Here is a 17,044-nt window from a genome sequence, read left to right as displayed (position 1 = left end):
TATACTCTTTCATAGGTTTTAATAAATTATAGGCACTAAGGGAAGAATGCAGTAAAACCATTGTATTACAAAGAATTTAATTAAAATATTCTGAAAGTGTAAAAGTTTTTTTAAATCATAAGTAATCTAATTATAATTTAGGTTGTTATTTTGGTGACTTGAAAGATATAACTTATGTATTACTTAATCATGTCATGTGATTTATATTATCACATTAGATAATTCAGCTTAATTTTTTATTTTTTGTAATTAAAGTCCAATTTATTTTTGTAAATATGATATTTTTATTTTTATTTTTATTTTTTTATTAAAAACACTCTTATCCCTAATTAATTCATATTCTAAACCTAGTTTGGCTTTCCTTCCTTGCATATCAATCTTTCCCATCGTCGTCAAGCAAAAAACACTTTTCATGCATCGCTTTCTACGACGTGCCTCTTACTCCTACCTAACCACTGATCGCGTTTGCAAAATAGCCTAAATTGTTTTAACGAAACATGTTACCAAATCAACATAAATACCAACAATAAAATACTTAAACTCCCTATGTAACCTAGAATATAAATGTCCAATTAACTTATTTAGGAGGCAACTAGACGTTTCTTATTTCTCTTCAAATTTTGCCAATTTATAGTAGCTTTTACAATCGTGATCGGTGGCCAATTAGGAAACATGACGCAGGAAGCGAAGCGGAGAAAGTGTTCTTCTGTTTGACAACGGTGGCAATGATTGATACGCAAAAAGGGAAAAACTAGGTTTAAAATTAGGATGAATATAAATTAATTATGAATAAAAATATCTTTTAATAAAATATTAAATTAAAAATATCATATTACAAAAAAATCTTTGGACTTTGATTGCAAAAAACAAAAAATTAAACTAAATTATCTGATGTGATAATATACGTCACTTGATATTATATGATTAAATAATACATGAATATTTTTTTTTTACAATGAATACATAAGCGACTTATTTTCAAGTTACACTGAATTTCAAACTATAATTTATTATATAACTAAAAGTGAAGTGGCATATATTTTTTGGACACATTCAATTTTTTTTGTAAAACTGAACGGCTTTTGAAATTTACCAATACTTGTATAATTGTATTTTATTTTATTCGCGAAATCGTTTTCTCATATCATTTAGCAGCACTCATTTGTATCGAGCTTCTTCTCTTGTTTTTTTAGATGTTGTATTGAGCTTTATTACAATACAATTAACTGGTTTCTTCTTTCACCTTAATATGTGTATTGTGTTGCAGAATATTCTCTCTGCATTTTCTTTTAAGACAGAAATTACTACAGTTTGTAAGAATATGCCAAGTGGAGAAATTTCTTAGAAATTTCGCAGGTTGAGTTTGTAATTTAAGGCTTTAAACAGTAGGTAAAATGTCTTCCATTTTCTAACTAAATATTCTAATCTCATTATGTCCGTCCCTTAATAATACCATCTGACACAGTGAGTGACATGTATGTAACACAATACATGAGAAAAATAAGGAATAAGGAATAAGGAATATATCATTTTAAAATAATTAGTTCAAAATTATGAAGGGAAGTGATGTGTATTGCACGTGAGTTTTTCTTTTCATCTCTATCATTGGGACTCAACAAAAAAACAAATGTTTGGGTCCTAAATAATACCATTCTGCCATTCCGACGAGGTCTTCGAAAGGGACTGCAGAGGGGGAATCTTCGTCAGGCTCTGGCAAACAAAGCAACGTTTGCATAAAAACAGTGATTACAAATTTCCAATGGACCCATTGAAGAGCTATGCTACTTTGCGTATTAGATGCGTTAAGTGCGATGTCCTTTACGCAGAATTCACATGTAACTATAATTGCAGCAATGTTCCTTGCTGATAACACTTAATTTTACTCGAACAACAAATGCACATCACAAGGAGATTGTACAGATTAATATTTATTCAATGAACGCAAAAAAAAAATAAAAACACGAGGGACAAGAAACATTGAAACAAGATTTGAATCCCAAAGATATTTCTAACAAACTAACATTTAAAACCTCTTCCACATGATGATCAATGCAAAAGCAATTTAGTTCAAACCAATTGAAAAGAAAGGAAACAGATTTTAGAAAGGGAACAATGCAGAGATAAATAATTATAAATTCGGTTGGGTTCATACCATACCAAACCATTTCCAATTCATTACACACCAAATATTGTGAATTCCTTACATTCACACATTCTGTTAGATTACATTACATCATTAGTACCTTAATCATTACAAAAACCACATCCAAACTACACAACTTATAACCCAAGCACCACCCCACTGACACCAACACTAAACACCACGACATCACCATTGGAGGAGAGGGAATTCGGGACACAAGACACACGTGACACTCTTCATATTTTTGGTTTAATTGGTATTTTTATAAAGTGCTTATCTGATATTAATGTCAGATGACGGGTTATCAAGGAATAAACAAGTCAGCATCTATCTAAGAATAACATGAATGAGGTAAGCAAATTCAGTTAAGAAATGAATGGAATACTACAGAGGGAATTGATTGCAATATCTACAAAAAATTTAGGACCAAAATTGCATAATTGTGTTAGAATCAAATTCACACAAACGTAAAAGGAGATTAATTAGGAATCTCCAGAACAGCTCAGGTCATGATTACTGGTTAGTAATGATCACAATACGGAATGATCAACTACAAGTTAGTAATGATCAATACGGAATGTTAACTCTGAAATTTCAATAATTTTGTGGGATCTACCATTAGAAGAACAAATCTTATCTTCACCGTTCATTTCTTCCCTCAAAGCTCTATTGCTTTAGAATTAATCTAGTAAATGCATAACATCCATTGAGGACACCAGTATGATTGGAAATTGACCAATGCACATGAAAATTTCATATCAACTATAGGAAGTTACATTATACAACAGCAAACCTGGGATTGAATCAACAAAAATTAGAACCCGGATGACTCAACTAATGAGGAATATGAAGCATTTTCATCTAAGTTTGCAGGCTTCTTACTGCTGGTTTTCCTTGATGTTCCATCACTATTATTGCCAAGTGACCCCACCTCCAGACCTACAATCTCATACAATTTTAATCTTTGGTGTTTAGCTGAATCCATATCGCCATCCCAGCAAGTCTCAGAAATAATTTCAAGTGCTTTATCAATCTTGTCTTCAGCCACAAGATTCCCATTTTCCAAGAGGACAAGGTACAGTTGTTCAGCTGAAGCTTTTCGAATCTGATAAACAAATTGAAATAAAATAAAATTTAGGAAGTCACAAAGCAAGCAACAAAAGCAATGACTAGTTTGTTTAAGCTTATACAACAACAACAACAACAACAACAATGCCTTATCCCACTAGGTGGGGTCGGCTACATGGATCAACTTTCGCCATAATGTTCTATCAAGTACCATACTTCTATCCAAATCATTAAGTTCGAGATCCTTTTTGATAACCTCTCTTATAGTCTTTTTGGGTCTTCTTATAAAAAGTAATTTTATAATACAACTTTTTTCAGTTTTTTTTAATTACTTTTTTATCTTTCGAGAAAAACACCTTTTTTAAAAAATAATTATCATAATTTTTTAAAACATATGTAGTTTAAAAGATTTTTTTTCTATAAAATAAGCACAAATAGACAAACTCTTAATTGTGGAAAAAGAGCCTGTCTATTATGCATGTGATTGCAGTTATGCAAAAAAAAAGATGCAAAGTAGTGAATCTCATACTGACGAATATACAGGAATATCACCTTAGGGTAACGATGACCAAGAAAGTTAAGAAGTTGCGAAAAGGCCCTCATATTGATAGGTTCCTGAACTGCAGCTACATAACCAAGTATTGCAATACCAGCATACAACTTAGAGAAGTCTTTTGATCCCTTTACTTCAAATGACACAGAATCCAAAACAGCACCACAAAAAGCTGGAGTGTGAGCCTGAAAATACAATTTATTAATCAACATGTTATCACCAAGCTTTGTAAAGCAAATTCATTTTAATCAATGGTCTAGTAACCTAAGAGAAGGGTTTGTGTGTCACTAGAGGATATAACCATAGATTAATAGTAGAGTTTAACATCAGGGTATGCCCTGGCTGTGGTTCCTAACCAGACTCCATTTAGTCTGTATTGGAACCAGAGTAAGGGCAATTATATAGCTGTACTTTAGTACCTCTGGTACTCAATTTATTTATTAATATATATATTATGTTTGCTGATCAAAAAAAAAAAAACATGTTATCACCAAGCATTTGTAAAATAATAATCAATAAATGGAATTATAGAACAAAAACTTCCCATATCTCATTTTTATAAAGTAAAAATATGCATTATGATCAGTTTTCACTCTATTGCAATCACTAGATTTTTTTCTAATTTAATTCTCTGCATTCTTAATCCATTATTATTCTTCTAGGTCAGTAGCTTATTGCTCATGTCTTTAGTTGCTAAAGTTGAATTAGGTATCAAGATGTGTACTTAATCCAATTTCAGCTCACATAATTGTGTTATCAAATCATTTTACTGCTTGTTTTCTCTTGGCGGTTTAATCATTGCTACCTATTATGTATCGTATTCACAACTCTACCAAAGAAAATTAGCAGTATTCAATCTCTGTTCAAGTTACTAAAATTTTAGATGTTGTCCTTTACTGTCACAATAAAGAAAATAAAAGAAAACAAACTTTTGTAAAGCTAGTGACAACTATATACTAAAGTATAACCATCATAAACATATGATTGCTACATCATATTTCATACACAACAATGGGGTATACACAGATAACCTTAACAAGTGGTGGCCGAGTTGTGTAATTTTTCTTGGAAGCATTCTAATCTTACATTTCAACATTATGCAAACCATATTGGTTTTAATGCATAAACAAGCAACAAGTTCTACATGTTACACAAGAAAAGTAATTAAGAGAGGTTAAATGAAAATGTGGAGTTGCTATGTTGGGGTTCAAGATGTCTGCATGATGATGATTTAATGCATCTTAGGGACTTCGCAGAAAATTCCCTTCTCATATTAGCCATTATTCTTTTTTTCTTTTTAATTTTTTTTTCATTGTTTCTGCCAAGTGTAAATGATAACCACACATCTCTAGCAAACAAATCAATATAAAGGGTTACTAACAAGAAAGATGAAAAATAAAGAACAGAAAGGCAAACTAACCTCCATATTAAGGAATATCTTTTTGCTGAACAGAATCTCAATGGTCTGGAATGCATAATAAGTTCATCAGTTTATTAGAGATTCATGAATAAACAATGCAAATTGATTTCTGTAAATAGATTTACATTTCATAACAGAGGAGGCAAGCAATGAGTGTTATATATGCAACATAAAAGAAAATATGGTAAACTCTTTTATGAAATAATTTTAAGGATTGATGTTAATTAGGGTGCTAACCAGGATTCTTTATGCTGGAAACATATAAATGAAGATACCACTACAACCGATGATCCAGTGGTTACCTTGTAGTGAATTGTTGGGCTTATGTTATATCCTAGGGTACACTAAACTGTCTTTTGTCGCAGTCTGAAGTCTTAGTTTTGAGGCTGTTATAGTAGGTACAGTCAACAGTGTATACACCTGACTTATTACAATAAATAAAAATGCACTTGAAACCTAACTAAAATAAAGATAGTGCAATCCATTATACAGCAGCATTCCTTCTATTTCAGGTTCTCTCTCCCCCTCACCTTTTTTTATATATTTCAACATGGAATGGATACTTAACTATCAGACTCCTTTGTAAAAAGAAAAAAATCAATGTGTGTGAGTGCATGACTACTAGTCATGCTATGCTATTATGCTTGTGGTTGAAATGAGTCACATGTTGATTTTGAGATTGGATCCAGCACTTTGTTCACATACAGAATTTAGGTTTTTCCCCAAGAAAGAAAAAATGATATAATAAAGTAGAATCAAATTGTTTGAAAGTTCAATTTCACAAAGCAAGAATAATTAACCACTGTTTAAGAAATTTAATACCTTTAAAGTAGGTACGATAACTCTGTCAGATTTCTTGTATTGTTGGAGAACCCACAGGATATCAGCAGATAGCATGTATAACCTAGATGTTCTTGTATTAGGGTCTTCAGATTCAACCTCTTCTAGATACTCTAACAGCGCGGAGAGTGATACCCTCTTCAAAGAATCTTGCAACCCACCAATAGATATAACTAAACCTGATAGCACATCTCTGCTATAACAACCAAATTGAAGTAACTGTATAAAGCGTGGGTAAGAATAGGAAGGAACCTGCAACAAAACAATATTGTCTCTCAATAGAAAAATCTATGCAACCAACCTCAAACTGATGAAAGATCTATATAAACTTACACCCCATTGTGCATTTGCTTCCTTAGGAATGATTTCTTCTAACTTTTCTCGGAAAGGTATATATGGAATATGAATTATCTGGTTGTACAAAATTCTGTAGAGAACATTTGCTGCTGCTTCTCTCAGCTTATCCATCTTCTCCACAGCTTGCTTACAAATTCCTCCAACTAAATTGGTAGCAAGATTCTCATCAAATAAAGAAAGCTCTTGGTTGTTCTTAAGCATGCTATCAATTGAGGGATGTGCAATAGGCTCAATTTCATTTCCATCAGATCTTCCAGACAAACAAACTGACTTGTCTATCTTACAGAGCATGTATGTACATTTTTCTAGGCCATCTAATGCAGCCTCACGAACCCAAGAACCTACATCACCTCTATTATCAACAGAATAGTCATCAAGAGCTTTAAATAAACTCATCATCACTTCATTCTTTATCAGAATAAACAGGGAAAAATCATCCTCAACAAAAGCGGTTGCAGTATCTTCTCTTCCATTAATTAATGTTTCACATGCTAATGTGAGCCCTTTGACAGCATTTACTCGCACTTCAGCATCTCTGTTTTCAGGGTTTTCCTGCACATGGGAAAACATTGTGTAACACACTAACACAATCATTGAACCTAAGATAGTATAATATATAGCATTTGCAACGTGGAGCACCTCAATTTTACAAGAGCCACAAAGCTGCAAAAGCACATTTCTCCATTGACTGGCTAATAACTCATATGGCAAAACACCTATTGCCAATGCAGATCCTCTCCTTACAGCTACATTTGGATCAGTCAACATACTGAGGTACTTTGCTATCACATCACTCATACCTTTATTATCTGAAGCATGCAAGTATGCACGGATAAAGTGTTTCAGGCCTTTAACAGCTGCATTCTGAACATCAAATGAAGATATTGATTTTCAGATATATAGTGCCCAACTGGCATAAGCTGACGATATTAAACAAAAGTTAAAATGGCAACAGAAATTGCCTGTATCAGAGGAATAGAACCTGTATCTGAGAATTAGGATGCCTCAAATTCTCATTGAGAGTATCAAGTAGGTTTTTCTTTATCTTTTCTGATAATACCACTTTATATATGGAGATGCATTCAATAAATCGAGAAACAGCTGCACGCATTATCTCTCCTCCCTTTCCACGATAAAGCCGTGCTTTCTCAATAGCAGGAACAACACCAGCAAGACTTTTCTGTTTATCTGTCAATGACAATTTCAAAAATGTCACAGTTCAGCTAGCATCATAATTATTTTGAAACCAATCACCTTCAATAAAGAAAGATTTAAACATATGACCAGTAGTTGGCAAGAAAGACTTAACTAAAACTTTTATTCATTTTCTTATCATCTTAAGGAATGAAGTCAAATAGTTCTAGTTATTTAATTTTGCAGGCTTCTTCCTGAAAGTGAAAGTATTTTTGTTTGGAATAATTGATATTCTCCTTCAATCCCATATAAGTAAACATAATCAGAAGTCAGGATAAAGTATCAACCTGAGGGAAGAGCAAAATTGCATTGGTGTAAAGCTAAAACAAGTTCTCCGGTTGCCAATGTTGCACCATGGCGCATGCATAAATCCGATGAAAGAGTACAAGGAATTAACTTTTCCATGACAGTGCTCGCAAAATACTGAGGGTCATATTTTACAAGAAACGAAAGGGCCTCTGCAGCAAGTTCTCGCAAGCTTTTCTCCTGGAGACATAATTTCCAAGTAACTTCTCTCAAAATATATCAAGAAAATTGAGATACAGGAAGCAACAAAAAGAATAACCATAAATTGTTACTAAATGCCAAAATTTGAACAAATTTATGCCAAAAAATATACAGTGACAAGGAATAATAAGAAAAGAAGAAACAAAAATTAAAAGGCTAGACCATCCTCTTTACTCTATTGTCACAACTATGAAATAGCAAAATACGTACATAAGGCATGACTTCTTTCATCCTTTGAAGAAGTTTTTAAAAAATAAATTTAAGGAAACAATAAAACTACAAAGAAAAAAATTCTAATGTATGACTCCTGAATAGAAGAAAACTTCATCAAACATCATATTATAGACCAAAAAGCATGCACACATTGAGAAAATACCTCTGTCATCTCTCTTCTATGCATGATTTCCCTACAAAAATATTATTATATTCAACGTCCAGAAAATCACGCTAGAGTGATTTATGGCCTTCACTTAGAAAGTAAACCATAAATCCATATCACAATTTACAGGTGCAATTAGGGTCAACACGGGAGCAGAAGATTTGGCTGATTGCAGAGTGAGAGAGAGAGAGATTTAATCAGAACATACCCAGTGACAGATTTTTCTATCCAGCAGGTCATCCACAAATGGAAAAAGATATCCTTCATACTGAGCAATGGAAACAGCAACATGAAGATAAGAGTTTACTCGCGAAGAAAGTGAAAAATAATCCGCAGTATTCACTATGTCAATTCCATGTGGATAATTCCCTTGTCTTCCAACATTCTCTTGAAAAGCAGCTGCTGCTGCTCTTCTGCAGTTAACCTAAGTATCACAGGTTAGTTAGGGATTCTTTTCACATGAAGTGAATAGTCTAAAACAAATCATGTCATGAGAAGGACATAAAAGATATAAGGACCTCACGGTCATAGCATGCCACTGTTAGGAGGTGGGGGGCAAACTCTTTTAAGATGCTCCTCATATCTGTATGATAATATGCACGTCCAAACGCCCAACATACATATGCAGCAGCATCACGTACATGAGACCCAACACTGTGTGGACCTCTTCGAACATCATAATGTAGTGCCTAACAAACAAAATTATAATTATTCCCACTGCTATGCAGTAAATGTATCTCTCAAATAAGGATGTCTTAAGGAAAACTACAAAGTAACAACCATAAATCATATTGCCAAGGAAGGATATCTTAAGCTTCATAAGCATTATAAAATAAGAATAGTCAACATTTAAGGGAATATTTGTCTTTTTTTTTATTTTCCAAGACTAAGTCCTTTTTTATCTTTTCCTCTGTAGCCTTTCCATCATTTTCTCAATCATACTACAGGATAACAAGGTTATCCTTAAGGTTCTCAATTCTTGTTTCAAGTTTAAGTAGCACATAAATAAAGTACTTCAAAGTTCAAACAACTAAATAGTTATAAGCAGCCAAAATAGTTTGAAGTCACAAATCCTACTTCCAGAAATCTATGGATACAATCTATCCATTATAAACCACCTTCACGATAAAAGGAACAACTTTGGGAAGACTAGCAGGTAAGAGCAAGCCCCTACGAGCAAGTTCAGCCAAAGCTAAGCAGCCTCCATGCCATGAACCATCACCCTGTAAAAAGTGTTACATGTGAGCTATAACAGTAGAACCAGACAAATAAATAGTTAACATAGTAAACCTCTCACACATTAACTATATAGTATATAAACCCAGGTGAGTGTAAATTAAACTAGTAAGTTACAGTGCTCAGGAACTTTAAGCAAACAAAAGTTTAGCATCACACCTCACCAGGTGAAAACAGCTCCAAAACAGATGATAAAACCTCCTCAGAAAAGGAAGATGTAAGATGTGAACTTATGCGCCCAATACCTTTTGCTGCAGACCAGCGGACAACAGTATCCTACAATCCAATACCAACATAATTTGGTCATTAAGTGATGAAAATAGGCTTAAAAAACAATTTGGTCCCTATAAAATAACCTATTTTTGGTTTTAGTCCCTGTAAAATTTAAAATTTTTGGTTTTAGTCTTTGTTGTCAAGTAACAACGTTAACTAATGATGTAACAGTAACGTTGGCAATTCATTTAGTAGTCACGTCATCAGAGTTTAACAGGGCAGTCATGTATAATTTTTTATGATAAACCATGTTTTTAAATCCTCATTTGCTCAAAACAGTTTATGAGAGATTAAAAACACAATTTACCATAAACAAAAAAAAAAGTATAGATATGTTTGAGTTCTTTCATATCCAACAGCATTCATCCAGTTCTTTGTAGGATCAGTTACATCATAAGATAAGTGATCAATACAATTTCACATCTCATGCAAATTCATAGAAGACATAAACACAATCTTGGTTTTAGATATTTTTAAAAGAACTATTTCATGATTAATGACAAATGAACAACATCAACAGAGTTATTACAGCTTTCAGCAGCTTACAAGGTTCCTTCACAAAAACCATTTACAAAGACATTAATTCAACCATTCCATTTCAGATTATCTTCATTGGCTTACATTTAGACAGAATTTCATATTTTTCATCACCAGAACTAAGCATCATAGTGTAATGGCAAAATACAAAATTTACTATAAGAATCTCACCCTTTAGACATACCATATCCCTCAAACCAGACAACAACATCTCAATAATCTCTTCAACATTTTCTGGAACATCCATATCCTCATCTTCTTCCCTGTCTGACATTTCGTTTGAGTTGGAATCGTTGCTGTTCACACCTAAATTGGACTGATCAATTTTATTGGATGTATTCAAAGAAACATTCAGTTTGGCAACTCTTCCCTGCATAATAGGCATATAGTCGTTAAGGCAAAAAAAATGGTGACAAACATGAAGCTTCTACAATTGCTTATGACAAGTAAATAATTAAAACACAAGTGTCCTTCCTAAAATGTCCTGCTAAAAGCCTAAAAGAAGCCATAATGCCCAGATATTTGTAATTGTGACCCACCACTGATGAAAACCAAATGCTTGAGTACAAATTTATGGTGCTGATACAGCTGGCTTAGATCAAGGGGTCAAACAACTTAATTCTAAGAAGCTTAAATATAACACTTAGCAGTTAGCACGACTAAGTTGACTTGGGTCTGTACATGATAAAAAGTATTTCATGCATAGTAGCTCAAATTTTCAAGAGGACAAATTACCTAGCATGATACCATAGCCAAATTGCCTATAAGGGAACACTGAGTTCAACTCTACATATTTCCATTCAATAAGGGCTCCAATTTTATCCATCCAATTCTGTTTTGAGTTCTACATGCTAGACTTGCATGAGGAGCATTTGTTGTTTTGTCAGCATAACATGCATTTCTGAATAATGCATATAACCATAGTTAATTAATTACTGTGGCTTTATATTACACCAGTTAAAATAAAAAGGAAACAAAATATGGATACAATACTCGCAAGTGGACAAAAACAAAGGTGTCTTCCAACATTTAAGATACAAGATCCCATCGAACTTGGATCAGAGAGAAGCTAACCATATATCGCCATGCTGGCAAACGATGAGGAAGAGCAGTAAGCCCAATTCGTTGAGTTAACTTCATCAGATACTTGCGGAGCAAAGGACTTCGAGATGCATCTAAGGACTTGTACAGCATTGAAGCATCATTCCAAACAACAGGAATTGAATCAAGCAAGAGATTCTGACTACCTGCCTACTTACAGATTGATATTATAACAGTTAGAATCATTAAAGGTAACAAAGACAAATTTTCATCATAAAAAGTTTTATTAGAGATAAATGTATTGGATCCCTAAAAAATTAACACAATTATCCATAACAAAAATTAACCTGGTCTATCATGCATCATTCTCTCATTCATATATTTTGAAGTAATCTAAAATCTTTACACAAATGATAGATAAAAACATTTTAACTTGAGGTTGTGAACAGGAAAAGACAAAAAAACAAACCTTGAAAATAGCAGCCAGTGCTTCAACAACACCAAGTAACTGGAAATGATGGAGTAAATCTTCAGTTACAGAGGACATGACTGTATGGGTCCACTCAACAAAGCTGAAGCCATTAGAAAAAGTCAGTTTATACAGATGATGACTAATAATAATAAAAATAAAAATAAACTTCTATACAACACAGATGCAGGCATGCATACAAGCCCGAACATGTCTGAAGCCATAACACATAATGTCATGAACTAATGACAATTCAAATTTAGACATTTTCAAGAGATCAAACAAAACCATTCATTTATTTGTAAACAAGATCCAGAAAACAAGGAATTAATTGATTATTTGAGCTAAACTTTGATTGAAACGAAAATACATTTACACAACATGAGACAACACAAATATTTAAGTCGATCAGAGAGAAAACTGAATTAACTCTAAACAAGCTACAAAACATAATCAAATAAACCTGGTAAAAGCTTTCGGCATATCCGGACGAGTAAGTAGCCTCGAGAGGACTAGTCCAGCCATAGTCCGCATTGGTCCAGCGGTCGAGAGGTAATCCTTAGAAAACCCTATAATTCTCAACACAAGAGGACTGAGCTCGAACTCAGTTAAATTGTCATTGTTCGCAATACTGGTGTCAACACTGGAAATGTCAAAAGGGACCAACACAAGTATATAGAGCCACAACAGCGTCACGCATTTAGCCTCCATCTCTCCCGTGCTTTCCTGCCTCAAAGAAGTCACCGAATTTGTGTTGTGACACTTCTCCAACAGAGACACGGCGAGTTCGAGATCGGAAACTTGATGCGGAAAGAACTTGATCACAGATTTGTAGCCACAAACCGTGACTAACGTATATACAATGATGCATATAGGTTTTATTATTTCGAGAACTTCATCGGAAGCTACCCCGAGTTCAAGAGTTCGTGAGCGAATAATGTTCATCAGAGGGGAAACTATGGTTTCAAGGTAGGGTTCTAGAAGTTGGCCTTGCTCCTGATACTTGTCCAACTGCAAATATATACCGATAAAAATTAATTTGCAATAACAAAAAGCAAAGTATAATTGTTGTTATTGAAAAAAGGAGAGTACAATGGATCTGAGTCGGTGGACGGAGGAAGGGTCAGAGACGCGGGATTTGGAAACGATGTCGTGGAGGAGTGACTTGACGATGTTCCATTCTTGGAGGAAGTACTTTTGGAGCACACTCTCCTTGGACTCCAACTCGTCATCCTCTTGATTCATCGTCACCGTCGCTTGATTCGCTTCCATAGTCACCTCTGGAGTCCAAAGGGATTTTGGCGGGATCTGAAATGCAAGTTTCCAAGAGAACAGTACAACACTAATCGTCGGATTCTCAAGTTCCAGTTCTGACTGAAGAAGCTGATGGCCCGGAAAAACAAGCGCAAAAGCATTAAGTTGAATACCCACCCAAATTAAGGGCTAATTAAGTTTTATATATAAAATAAAATTTAACTGCACTTTTTATCTCTAACTATTTTTTTTATTATCTGACAAATTTTGTTCTCGACATTTTTTTAGCTCATTAGCCTTCCATTTTTAGAATGTTGCAAATTTTATCCTTTTGCTATATTTATGTTAAAAATAACACAATACATCAAGACGATTTTTCATTACAACTAAATACACATTAAAAATAAGTATTTTTAACATAATTACTACTAGAAATCACTCTTCTATGTTATTGATTTGTTAACAAATAAGAACTTTGTAAGTAGCATAGCTGTTATCTTCTCTCGTGGCATATCATTTCTCATTGCACTAAAAGCAACAACACTCTTCCTATGCTTCGCGTACCTAAAAAACCTCGGTTTCACTCTCTTCTCTCTCCCTTTCCTCTACTATTCGCTGATCTCAATTGCGTCTCACCCATCCATCAACCTTCCAATACTTCTCGGCAAAACCACCGACGGTAGCTTCCCCTTGTTCTCACTCATAATCTTCAGCCCTTACATCTATTTCGTCAGAATCTTCTCTCTGCTCCGAAGACTTCGAAGCGGGGAACCTACTTACACCCAAGTCCATGAGGGTCTCTATGTCGGTGGCTGGCCACCGTTGCCTCAGAAGCTGCCACCTGGTGACCCGCCATCGTTGATTGCGCGTGCGAGTTCCCACGTGTGAAGGACTTCACTACGGGGTTGCCTTACTGCTGCTTTCCGACGTGGTACACGAGGTCGCCTCAACCTGCTGATATTGAATCAGCTGTTAAGTGGGCCTCTCGACAGAGAGACCTCAACAAGCCCATTTTCGTTCACTGTGCTTATGGTTAGTACTTAGTATTGACTTCGTTGATGAATCTGAATGCTCTTTAGTATTGTTCTTCTGTTGCTTCTATTTAATTCGCAATGAGAAATGTGTTATTTCAATGTATAAAATCATGGAGCATTTTGTGCTTTTTAAGACATATATTGTTTCTTTGATATTAAACCCCGTGAGCTGACCGAGGAAACCTAGCTGAGTTAGTTGAACAGCGTCTGTGAGTGGTTGTAAATCCTCAATATCTGTTTCTCGATTCCTATGGATCAGAAGAAAAAAAAAACCGTGAGCCGCTTTTTCATGTTTGCATATAACTTAAATTCATTTTTTACCTTCCTTCTCTTATCAATGATTGATGAGAAGTTTATTAGAACGAGACATAAGGACTTGTGACCTCCGAAGTGATAGCTTTCTGTTGATAGACATTCATAATTCAATTTGTATTTTGTAACTTAACTCAAGGGTCAATTATATGATAACATGATAAGTTATTATGTCTTTTGTTTTGTGTTAATTACTGTTGTCCAAACAAGAGACTTGACTTCAGAAGGAGTTTTGAATAACCAATGATGAAGGTCATTTGCAATATTCTATGTCCTCTGAATGACTTAATATTAGAAAATGGAAAGGTCATTTGCGAGTGTTCTAATGACAATACATGTTTTGGGCATTGTATTCCATTGTCATCATCAACAACAACAAACGGTTGGACATTGTCAATGGAATGGCCTTTTGCTTCCTTCATGAAAAATAATTATGGCTGATCTTTAATTGTTCTGGTAGCTTATCTGAGGTTGACTCTATGGTTCTGTTAGTGAAGATTGATAAATGCAACTCTTTGGTTCAACAAGAAGAGAATTGGTAGTTTTTCCAATCGCAATGCATTAAGTATGCCCTTGCATTGGAGTATTAAACTCAATTATACTGCTGTCCAGTATAAGAAACCCAACAGAATTGACCCAAAGATATTGTACATTGTTTAGACAAGTGGATTTGGGTAATTGGGTTCCCCCTATTTTGAAAGGGGAAAAAGTAATGAAAATGAAAACTAGGAATGGAATGAAATGTGTCATTTGAAGGCTTAAAAACAAACTATCACTTAGCATCAGACCATTGCCAAGTTTGAATTAAAGATAAACTGGTTCTCCTGTCGCTCATTATTAGGAGTATAACATATTCTTTAATGTTTTGAGTTTTAAGGGTTACCCATCCTTTTAACTGGGTGTTTGCCACTTTGTGGTTCTTCATTATTATGATCACTACCTGAGCTGCAAATATGAAGATATTATTTTTAGTTAGAAGCATAGATATGCAATGAAAAAAATTGGGCATATTATTACAGCTGCAAATTTTTCGATGAGGTAGGATTATATGACGTTATAAATGTTACTTTTATACTCATTTTATTCATGCCTCAGTACGATCCTAATAGTATATCATACACTGAAAAATTTGATCAATTTGTGGTAATGAATACTGGGAGAGTAAACCTCCAGAGATGAGGGAAGCGTACTTAAAAGTGAAACTATCATACCCTTGGGTCCTTACATATGGTCCTGTGCACTGACATAAAGTTTAGGCATTTTGACTGACAAGAGGTTGTATTCTGATAATAGTTTGGAAATCTCATCAGTCAATGAGACAACATTTGACTTACAAATAGCAAGCATACACATAATGAAATTGTTTCAGACCTAAAAATATTGGATCAATATAATTGAGTTACAATAATGCTATATTGTCTAGTTTCATACCAGATTATTATGCTTGCATAAGAATTAAAAAGATGATATGGCTATCTTCATTTTTTTTTTAACTTTTTTGTTTTATGGTGTAAAGGTCATGGAAGAAGTGTTGCTGTTATGTGTGCACTGTTAGTAGCACGAGGCATCACAGAGGATTGGAAGAATGCTGAGAAGCTTATCAAGCAAAAACGACCTTACATCCGGATGAATGCTCTCCATCGCAAGGCACTTGAAGAATGGTCCAGACACCAATTGTCTGCACCGAGGAAGTAGAGACATGAGCGTGGGTTCCTTGAGTTAATCTGATTCTTTAGTCATTCACTGTATGATTGTTTACCAAACAGTGGCAAATGAAGAAAAACTAAAGCAGAGTCTCCTCGTGTCTTTACTTTATTAGCATCCTTGTTTTCCTTGAATCCAAAATCTAATGTGCGGTTCCCAATTGTTTCGTAGTCAGCTTCTTCTGCTTTGATCAAGTTGAACCTAATGAGTGGAATAGTGGGATTACATATATGAGAAGCTGTAGCATCTATATACATCATTTCATTGTGTATGCCCATGAACGATGATTCCAAGGGTAGTTAGTTGGTAAATACAAGTCATGCCTTATGTTAAAGGTTTTTATGTCTAGAACAAAATGAGACATAAGTTAGAAAATGATACATATTAGTTTTACTAAAAACAAAAGTTGGAATATAAAAGAATCGAATAGAACGAGACGAATCATTTTGTTGCCCAACGCATAAAAATTCAACTTGTCATTAGTTTTGTTTTCCCTGAGATTGTTAATGACAATGAGCATGCTGGAATTCGTTATGCAACATTGTCTGTCCGGGTTTTAATTTTAAATGAAAAATTCGAGGGTTCGCAGTGGAGTAACCTTTGTTCTTGGTCACATCGTTGCACTATCTTTGATTAATTGGATTTGGAAGGGTCATTTGGAAAGTGTTGGCAAATGGCTGTCAGTGTCATGTATGCAGTATACTGTAATGAATGTAACAGTAA

General features: G+C 34.3%; 1 protein-coding gene and 1 pseudogene across 1 annotated transcript; one reads left to right on the top strand and one right to left on the bottom strand.

Moving 5' to 3' along the window:
- Nucleotides 1-1,515: 1,515 nt before the first annotated feature.
- On the bottom strand, nt 1,516-13,454 carry LOC100792992 (tubulin-folding cofactor D). The gene is made up of 17 exons (XM_003535695.5): nt 13,110-13,454; nt 12,481-13,028; nt 12,018-12,120; nt 11,582-11,758; nt 10,692-10,877; nt 9,857-9,973; nt 9,580-9,684; nt 8,980-9,150; nt 8,670-8,885; nt 7,863-8,061; nt 7,364-7,569; nt 7,021-7,245; nt 6,358-6,933; nt 6,007-6,276; nt 5,185-5,229; nt 3,764-3,949; nt 1,516-3,248 (listed from the first exon to the last, which is right to left on the bottom strand). Exons 1-17 carry the CDS (start codon nt 13,287-13,289, stop codon nt 2,958-2,960), a joined length of 3,801 nt encoding a protein of 1,266 aa, XP_003535743.1. The 5' UTR covers nt 13,290-13,454; the 3' UTR covers nt 1,516-2,957.
- On the top strand, nt 13,331-16,655 carry LOC100782570 (uncharacterized protein YnbD-like; annotated as a pseudogene).
- Nucleotides 16,656-17,044: the final 389 nt, after the last annotated feature.

This window comes from Glycine max, chromosome 10 (genome assembly GCF_000004515.6).
Source record: "Glycine max cultivar Williams 82 chromosome 10, Glycine_max_v4.0, whole genome shotgun sequence".
Classification (NCBI taxonomy): Eukaryota; Viridiplantae; Streptophyta; class Magnoliopsida; order Fabales; family Fabaceae; genus Glycine; species Glycine max.
Note: the sequence above shows the minus strand (reverse complement) of the source record. Positions and strands in the feature narration are given on the sequence as shown.